We start from the raw sequence: 10068 nt of genomic DNA, 5'->3' as shown, positions 1-10068 counted from the left end.
CGCATTTGATCCTTTAGCAAAAAGTAATAGCTCAGTTTTCCTCAACAAGACATAAGAAATGAGGTATCGTATAATTTATGTGTGTAGCACAAGTTAGGCTACATGTTAGCCTTAACACTACGGGTAAAGGGTTTGCTGAAGTATTTGGTCTATGTTTATGATCTAATGAGCCGGATAAGAGAAGAAGGCAGAACATGTGAAGGTTTAAACTGGGATTTTTTGACTGCCTGCAGATGGCGCTCTAAAGCAGAGGCAACACGTGACAATCCTCAACCAGCAACACGAAAAAACCGCTAGAAAAACTTCAGTCATTTCAAGTGAAGCTTGACAACAATTGTTTTCTGTCTGTCAATCAAAGGGACCTCAGAGGAGATTGAGATCTAGGCCCTGGACAACCACCATTTAAAAATATTACTGTTCTAAATAGACACAATTCTATTCTAATTCTTTCCTATTTTAGGTGCAAATGTTCAAATGTGATTATGAATAATATAAGCAACTAACGTTTCTTTAATTTGCATTGTTTTTAATTCGCATCTCATTTCTATAATATTTAATTCAAATGTCTTTTGAAAAAGATTGAATAGAAGAAATAATTCATTATGACAATTGTGATTTCAATTTAATATTCAAAATATATGTCTTTGTACAATATTATTTCAAGTAGGTACATTTTCATTTCATTTACAAAACATTGGAAATATTTATTTTGTTTTACCCCATTTAAAATATTCAGACAAAACGTGACATATAAAATGCAATGTGACAAACATGTTTTTTAAGATCCAAGGCATTTGGGGGGAAAAAAAAGTATAAAAGATAATTCATATTGTTAAATCACGTAGGCTATTAAAGATAAGCATAAAGTCTGGTTTCATTTTATTGCGAATCCTTAAATCGGATGTGCTAAAATAAGACAAAGATGATGCAACACTTACTCAAATCATAATTCATGTGAACAAAGTCGTGCGTGCGTGCGTGCGTGTGTGTGTGTGTGTGTGTGTGTGTGTGCACGCGCACACATGTGTCTGTGTTTAAGACATGATTAGAGGACTTTTAAAATTCCCATATAGGCACTATTTCCTCCATGATTTATTATAACTCTCAAAACTAATTCTGTAATTGTACAATCTATTCATTTAGAGTCATTTGCTGATTTTAAAATAGGCTAGGTCTGAATTCAACGGTATGTGAGACAAAACTGTGCATCCTATGGATAAAAACACAGGACTTATCAAATGAGTCTAACAAATGAAACACAATGGAATGTATGTTTACAAGTCAGCAATATAAAATATATTCTAATATAATCTCATCATTTGAAGAGCTAATAGATATTATAAATTCCCGGGCATCCTTTTTGTAGAAATCGGATATATCTCTGATTCATGATGACCATGTGTTCCTTTAGGACGGTGAAAAATCAAACAAATAAATAATAATAATGATAAAAAACTGAATTGTTCTATAGGTTGTGAGTCCTGTGGTCTCCAAGCTTCATGTGTGTGTGTGTGTTTGAGGTGTTCTGCTGCTTAAGTCCGAGGTAATGGCTGGTTAAGGCCATCTGATGGGCCGAAAAGGCCAGTTTGGTCCAGTTTTGAACATGGACAGGACTCCTGCCTGCCTGAGCTTCACAGGTCCTCTGACCCCGCGAGGGCCTCTTGGGACTGTCCGGTGTGGTTGCGGTCTCAGCCAGAGACCAGATCTTGGGCTTCTGAGGCGGACTCGCGTGAAGCGACGGCTCTTGTGCCGCCGGACTCTTCTTGACTCGCTCCTCCTCGTCTGAGTTCCTGTCTTTCATAACACTGCTCACGAAACTCTTCTCAGCGGCCGCGTCATCATATTCCTCGGACGCATCGGAGTCCGTCCTGTCAGAGGCTTTACACTTCTCGTCCTCCGGATAATCACAATCCTGCTTGTCTTCCATGTTCTCCGTGTCAATGTTCTCCAGGTCTATTTCCTCGTCCTCGTCCCGCTTGTCTCCGTCCTCGTTGTCACTCGTATACACATTTCCTTCCTCGTCGGTCCTTGTTTTGGGAACCCAAGTCATTTTGTTCTCCTTCTTCAGTCTCCTCCGGGCGTTGGCGAACCAGGTGGACACCTGAGTGAGGGTCATCTTGGTGATGATGGCCAGCATGATCTTCTCGCCCTTGGTGGGATAAGGGTTTTTCCTGTGCTCGCTGAGCCAGGCCTTCAGGGTGCTGGTGCTCTCACGGGTGGCGTTCTTGGGTCGGGACGGGTCACCAAACTGATACTGGTGTCCGTATGGGTAGAAGTGTGTGTGAGGAAACCCAGCGTGCTGAATCCCAGGACTGTCTTTAAACTCGTACTGGGAGCCCTTAGACAGAGGAAAAAAGCAGATATGAGCTTGTGTGGTTCTAAGAGAAAAAATATATGCTTGCTTATTTTCTTTTATACACTCTAAAAAATGCTGGGTTGTTTCAACCCAATTTGGGTAAAATATGGACAAACCCAGCCGTTGGGTTAAATTTTTACATTACATTTTTAACCCAATGTTTGGGTTTGTCAATATTTTACCCAAAATTGGGTTGAAACAACCCAGCATTTTTTAGAGTGTATTTGTATAAAAAACAATGGCTGAAAAACATGAATAACCCTAAAGAAAATCAAAACTATCTTGAACAATAAAGAATTGTCCAGTGATTTTTTTTTTTTATTTTATTTTTTTTAGCATCTTACACTGCGAAATGGAAATATCTATCCTTTATTAATTTTTTTATCTATGGAATAACTTTTGCTATTTAGCTTTAATGTACTATTCAGTAAAATTAAATAATCGTTTAAAGCATTTTGATCGGGTTAACATTTAAAACTACACGAAGTACATTTTCGTTGCTCTCAAGGGTTCTTGAATTGCCTTTAAATATATAAAAAAAAAACATGGATGTTGGAATCTTCAGGTAAAATAAAAATGCATAAATGTACGCTGTTATTCGTTTGTATAGAAAAAAACGAAAACGTAATTTGTGGAATGTGACAAACGTTTTATTCGTTATAAAAACATGCAGTTTTACTTAAATCTACGCCGTTTCTTCTGTTTTATTTGTAAAGTAGCGAACCTATACGTTTTTAGTAATTATGGAAGCAACATTTTCCAATTTTAAGACATCCGCGTTTTCTTAAAAATAGCCGTTTTCTTATCAAGAACATTTTAAGGCTGTATAGGGTTAGTGTGTTTAACTTAACGGTTTTTTTTTGGAGAAAATAAAACTTTCAGCATATATTTTAATACGTGTTCTTTAAAGAATCAATTCGTTGATGTTAAATAAATAATTAGAAGAATTAGAAAAGTTTTTTGAAGCTTACAAATAAACTTTAATTGTCGGCTATTTAAAGTAGGCTACACTAGTGCGGTTTACAAGCTTTAGTCATCGGATAAAAAAAAAAAAAAAAGCCGAACGATATTTTCAACCTTAAAGATGCTTGTAAATCCAAACGATTATGTTCTTGGACTCAAAGTTTCTTCTGCATGCACTCACCAGCTGGTTGAGTATGGAGAGGTCGCTGGAATAGGGCAGGAACGCGCTGTATCCCTGCGCGTTGGCGAACGGAGCTCCGTACATGCTGGAGAGGACGCTGGAGAGCGAGCCCGACGCGTTGAGATCCGCGACGCGACCGCCGACCGACGCGTGCCGCTCCGTGGAGTACAGCGGTCTGATGTACTTATAGCCGAGCTGCGGGAGAGACATGCTGATGCTGGGCGATGGAGAGAGTCGCGGGTCTCGCCTGGACACGGAGGATTCAGAGGAACCTCGCGGAGAGTCTCGGGGAGAGTTAAAGCTCTCTCCAGTCTGAGGTGGACTGAGGTCACATTCAGATCGAGTGGGATTGTTCACAACACTCGTGTGATTGACATTTCTAGTGTCTCACAGGCCCCTCCCATCCTAGAAATCTCTCTCTCTCTCTCTCTCTCTCTCTCTCTCTCTCTCTCTCTCTCTCTCTCTCTCTCTCTCTCTCTCTCTCACACACACACACACACACACACACACACACACACACACACACACACACACACACACACACACACACACACACACTCACTGTGGCTTTCGTAGTCCGATCAATTCCGACTTTATGTCTTATTACCCTTTAATCATATAAAAATGTATTTTCACACAACTGGATATTATAAAGCTGACCCATATAGGCTATTGTAACAGAAACAAGACAAACATTTAGCCTGTGTCAGGAAAAGGCTAACTAATCGCCATAAAAATAGCTACAATTTAAACAACAATTATAAAACAGCTTTACTAATTATTATGACAATAAAATGCGATATATAGGCCTAAAATATGGCAATACGAGAATTAATTAAATATCTACAGTAAAAAATATGAAAACAAATCGAGCTTGTTATTCGTCATTATACAAACTTAATATTTCTACAAAATGCGATGGATTAAACAATATTTTTCTGTCAACATTAAGACTAAGAAACACGAGATATTGAAATTCCAGGAAAAGCTTGAATAAATCCTGAAGAGGCATATTGATGCTTTATTGTCCTCAGAAAACAGTGCTGAGATTACATCTCCATCGTCGAGTTATTAACAACATCATAAATCTTATTTCACAGAAACTAATCCGCTTTAAAAAGAGTTTTTATCCGGCGAAGCAAACGATCATATCACTATCGACATGTGCTTAAATTAACAAAGAATAAAACAAAAGATTTGTAGATTTAAAAATGAGATCATATGAGAAGACATTGAATTGAATCCTGTTTAAGCTTTTCTGATCCATTTCACTCGATTTTAAAACGCATGACTTGTAATGTTGCCCACAGTTTATACTAAGAGTAAAATGTAAAACTGGTTTATGTAAAACTGCTGAATGCAAACTAAAGAAGAATTGCAAATGTTAGCCTACACTTATGTTAAATCGGTGATTTTTTTTTGTGTGTGCAATAAAGATCCATATTGATTTTGCATTAGGCTATGGTGGATCAATATAGCTGTAAAATAATTGTGATAACACGGTTTTACCAAAGCACTTAAAAAGATATTCAGTCCAACGAAATAAAGAGAAAAGCTTTTTTTTAAGTTTATTTCTGTTTAGGCTATCCATCTTCCAAAATGAAGATCCAAAATTATGATATAGCCTATCTTCGACAAATATTGATTTGACCTTCACTCTAAAAAAATGTTGGCTTGTTTCAACCCATGTTTGTGTCAAATATGGACACAATTTAAACCAACAGCTGGGTTTAAAAATTACACTCACAAAAATTAGACCAACGGTTGAGTTTGTCCAAACGTGACCCAAACATGGATTGAAACAACGCGGCATTTTTAGAGTGTTTGGAAAGGACAATGAAATCAAAATCTCTCAGGAGTTTATTAAGTTGCTCCAAATGCATCAAAGAGTCATCGGTGGATTTCGAGATTCAACCTTCTATCCAGCTGTTTATCTTACAGCAGCACTGATCCCTGTAGAGCTGTGGTGGACCGTCAGTCTGTATATATATTTATATATATATAAGGAGTTCATAACCGCGGGCTTCTGACGCCGAGCAGTTATTAGACGCGGCGCGCGAATCTGTCGGCCATGATTTGCACGCGCTGGAGCGAGTTGGTCGGGCGGTAACGAAAAAGAAATAGTGTTCACAAATTATCTGAACATCCTACCCTGCCATCTCGTGCTCCTTTTGCACCTGCTTTATTTCAGCGGGCAAATGACTGGAATCTCGAGGAATCAATAGGGCGTTTAGCCAGGAGAAACAGGGTCCTTATGGCAGTCAAATGGATGACTTCACAGCCAGTTATTCTTAAGTAATAGATCCACTGCGCTCCGCCACCCTGAAGAGACAGCAGCGAAAACACATTTCCCAGAATACTAACAGGAGCGTCGCGCGCCGTGTCGAGGGTCACAGGTTAATGTAATGCACGCGCGCACAGTTTGTTTTCCTGCGAAGTTTAGATAAGTAGCTGACCAATGAAGCTTGTAATTACAATATTCCAAAAAACTGGTCCCGGATCAGTATATAAATCTCTCCATCCAATTACAAGATGTAATATTTCTGCAGTGGCGCTGTAATGAGCTCTAATGCCTGAGCTTCAGTTAATCCCCCTCGGATGCCGCACAGATCAGATGTTGCCTCTGTAATTAGACTGGCAGAAAATCATTATTTCATGTTCAAATAGAAAATGAGGTTGGTGGGGAAGTTAATTTCTCTCTGCTCTGTCAAGCATGGACAAGAATTTAATGATTTAATTACAGTTGTAAGCTCTTTGGATCAGACTTAAATGGAGACGGGTTTTTTTACCCTTTCTTCTTCGGCACAGTTGTGTAAATGGCTACGGCGACTCGAAGCCTTTGACACGAGCTCAGAGAGAGCAGAGATCTTTGTGAACGCTTCTTATGACGATATTAATTGCCTCGCTTCCTTGTTCAACATCTTATACCTCTTCATTCTTGATGATGACAGTGGAAACTGAATGAATAGTCGAAAGCGATGTTTCAAATCTTAATGATTATCCTTCTACCATAGAACACAAAATGAGAAGTTTAGCAGAATGATGAAGCTGCTCTTTTCCCTACAGTGAAAGTGAATGGGGACTCAGATTGTAATTAACATTTATCAACTCACATCAGTTGTGGTAAACTGACGCTCAAGCATGATCAATGTTTATATATGAATCAAAAACTAAATTAAATCTGTTCCTCGTGTAAAGCGATTGAGTCTCTTCGGAAAATGTGGCCTAAATCAACCGTTCGCAAAGACCCGCCCCCCTTACTGTCGTTATGTCCGACAAGCGCCGTTCTCTTACGAGAGGTTCTCTCGTACTGCGTACTGAAAGTACGCACCGGGTAAAGTCTCTTTGCTCGAGATATTGAAGCCAAAATTTATCCTTAAATTTCCATATCTTGTAAACGCAGTGCAGCAGCAGTCAGACCTAGAGCGGGCAATCTAGCGCGCTCATTGGCTGCTCCGCGGCAACTGCTGCAGCCTACCACTGAGCCCCTGGCGTGACGTCACGCCCAATGAGGACGCTTCGCGCCCTCACGCGGCCAAGCCCGCCAAAATGGGAGTGGCTTAGCGTATATAAGGGGCAGTTCAGGCTGCTAACACTCGATTTTAATCTCTTCAGCGACGCTCTACGCTTCGCTGACCTCCGAGAGAAGCCGCCGCCGTCGAATCCAGCGACCAGCCAGCTTAGGACAGCGCCTGAGGAAGCCGGCCGTCTTCGCCACCTTCAGCCGTCCGTGCCAGCTACGCTATCCGGCGACAAAGTATCCTTTTTCCAAAACCTCTCCGTGAGCTCGCCGCCGCGACTCACGTCCTAAAAGAGCAAAGGCGTTTGTACAAAAATGCCTCGTCTTTCCTGCGGTTCGTGCCGAACCGCGCTCAGCGACGGAGACCGCCACGTGATCTGCGCTCTCTGCCTGGGCCGAGACCACGCAGCCATCGCTCTCTCGACGGGTGGCTGCATCGAGTGCGACGAGATGGCGATTTCGACCCTGCGGGCTCGACTCGCCCTCTTCAACGTCGAAGCTGTCGCTCCGCCTCTCTCCAGTGGCCCGCGGAAGAAGAAGCGCCGTGCCCAGAGACTCCCGGAGCCCGTCGCTCGCGAACGCTCGCCGGAACCTTCCCCTCGAGCTTCGCGTTCCCCTTCACCGCCCCCCCTTCCCGACGCGCAGATGACGGCTTCGGCCCTCACTGCCGTCGACACAGGGGACGAGGCGGGGGACGACGCCATCGACAGCTGTTCTCTCCTGGCGTCGGACAGTGAAGAGTGGTCTGGATCTACACACTCCACCTCCTCTTCGACGCAGGAACCTGGCAAGGCCCGGTCTAATGTGGACGCCGAACTCATCCGCCTCCTCACCATGGCCGTCGACCAACTGGGCCTGGACTGGTCTCCACCGGAGGCGCCCGCGCCCAACAGGCTCGATGGGTGCTTTTTACCTAGCCGCCGCCTAGCGCCTGCCTCTAGGTCAGCACCCTTCCTGCCGGAGCTCCACAGCGAGCTCTCTAAATCGTGGAATGCTCCATTCTCCGCGAGACTCCGCTCCCCTGCTTCCTCGACTCTCTCCCAAGTGGACGGAGCCGTCGAAAAAGGCTACAGCCGGATTCCCCCAGTGGAAGAGGCGGTCGCAGTGCATCTTTGCCCGCCATCACCAAAATGGCGCTCAAAGTCTGCCCTCCCGTCGAAAGCCTGCAGGACCACTTCAGCCCTTGTCGGCCGCGCTTTCGCCGCCGCCGGACAAGCCGCTTCCGCCCTGCATTCTATGGCTGTCCTCCAGATCCTCCAGGCTGAACTCCTCCGCCGTTTGGACGAGAAACGCCCGGTTCAGGACATCGTGACGGATCTGCGCAGCGCGACGGATCTTTCCCTCCGCGCCACGAAATCCGCAGCACAGGCGATGGGACGATGCATGGCTTCACTCACGGTAACGGAGAGGCACCTTTGGCTGACGCTCGCCGAGATGAGTGAGTCTGAGCGCGCCGTGTTCCTCAACGCCCCGCTCTCCCCCGCCGGCCTCTTCGGCCCCGCGGTGACCGGGATCGTGGAAAGGTTTTCTGAGGTACAGAAAACGTCTCAAGCCATGAAGCTGTTCCTCCCACGACGCGTTAGCTCCGCTGCAGGCCGCTCCCAGCAGCCTCCTGCACGAAGCTCATCGCAACAACGCCCATCGCAGCCTCCATCAGCTTCGCAGCAGCGACAGGGCGGCCGCCCTCGATCGCGCTCAAACAGCCGTCACAGACCGCCTCCCCCCCGGGGACCGCGACAGAAGATCGTGCTGAAGCCTGAAGCCGCGAAATCCTCCTAGCCACCGCGAAGAGGAAAAGATGCGCGAGTCCCGCCGCCGCCGCCGGACCGCCATCAAAGTTAGCCGCTCTGTCAGTCCCCTTAAACAAGGCTACTGCAGTTGTGTATTTAGCAGCCAACGAGCCACTCACAGTACACGCTCGCCTGCACACAAACGCCGTTTTCACGGCGACCCAGATAAATCACAAAAAGAGTGTAATGTCTGTATATACGGCTCACGCCGATTGTGTTCTATGTGTAGAAAATGTGCCCACTCCAATGTGTTCACCCCTACACACAAGCACCCCCCCCAGGTTTGTCACAGAGCCCACTCATATAAAGCGGGCACGCGCCGCTCGAGTGTTAAATGTAGGATTTGTGCCCACGTCCCAGTGCCCACACCTACAAAATGTCCGCTCTGCTGTACAGTTATCACGGGGGGCGAAACTAATAAAGCCAATAGGCCGTGTTTCAGATATAAGCGCCGCACGTGCTCACGAGCACGCGCGCTCACTGACGAACACTGTTCCCCCCATATCGCTCACAAGCACCGCTGTTCGCGCCACAGACTATTCTCCGTCCCTAGCGACCGAGTTACTGAATGCGAAACGGCAGGCTGCTGTAACCAGCGAGCAGCATTACTCAGCAAACGAGGGCGCGCGCGCCGCGCTGATACCTCCGTTTCAGTTCCTCGAGCCCGCGCAGTGCGGCGCTCAGGACGCGGAGACCATTCTGCCCCTAGCTATGCGTGCGAAAGCATGGGAAGCTATCCCGGGCGTGTCAGAATGGGTGCTGAAGGTTGTAAGACAAGGCTATACACTGCAGTTCGCTCGCCGTCCCCCGCGCTTCCGAGCCCGTACAGTGACGAGCGTGAACCCAGAAGTAGCACACCTACTTCGCGCAGAAATAGCAAAACTGTTATGCAAGGGGGCGATAGAGCCGGTACGTCCTTCTATGAGCGAGTCAGGCTTTTACAGCCGTTATTTTCTCGTGCCCAAGAAGGACGGAGCGCTCAGACCTATATTAGATCTGAGACATTTGAACAAAGCTCTTATGAAAAGACCGTTCAAAATGATCACGACCAGACAAATCCTCGCGCAAATTCGCCCGAGGGACTGGTTCATTTCTCTCGATCTGAAAGACGCGTACTTTCAGATTCAGATCATACCCCGTCACAGGCCATTCTTGAGATTCGCCTTCGACGGTCAGGTATATCAGTACACCGTCCTGCCGTTCGGCCTGTCTTTAGCACCCCGTACATTTACGAAGTGCATGGACGCGGCGCTCGCTC

The 10068-nt window shown here is 45.4% G+C and overlaps 1 protein-coding gene across 1 annotated transcript; it reads right to left on the bottom strand.

The window, feature by feature from the left end:
* Positions 1–603: 603 nt before the first annotated feature.
* On the bottom strand, positions 604–3845 carry irx3b (iroquois homeobox 3b). The gene is made up of 2 exons (XM_079604157.1): positions 3501–3845; positions 604–2338 (listed from the first exon to the last, which is right to left on the bottom strand). Exons 1-2 carry the CDS (start codon positions 3708–3710, stop codon positions 1466–1468), a joined length of 1083 nt encoding a protein of 360 aa, XP_079460283.1. The 5' UTR covers positions 3711–3845; the 3' UTR covers positions 604–1465.
* Between the last annotated feature and the right edge of the window lie 6223 nt (positions 3846–10068).

This window comes from Phoxinus phoxinus (assembly GCF_949152265.1).
Source record: "Phoxinus phoxinus genome assembly, chromosome: 25".
In the NCBI taxonomy this organism is placed as follows: Eukaryota; Metazoa; Chordata; class Actinopteri; order Cypriniformes; family Leuciscidae; genus Phoxinus; species Phoxinus phoxinus.
Note: the sequence above shows the minus strand (reverse complement) of the source record. Positions and strands in the feature narration are given on the sequence as shown.

Excerpts from the sequence above, each read along its gene's own strand:
- irx3b (XM_079604157.1), bottom strand. The coding sequence starts at position 3,710 with ATGTCTCTCCCGCAGCTCGGCTATAAGTACATCAGACCGCTGTACTCC. Across the intron at positions 2,339-3,500 it reads TCTCCATACTCAACCAGCTG|GGCTCCCAGTACGAGTTTAA; the intron begins GTGAGTGCATGC and ends CCTCTGTCTAAG.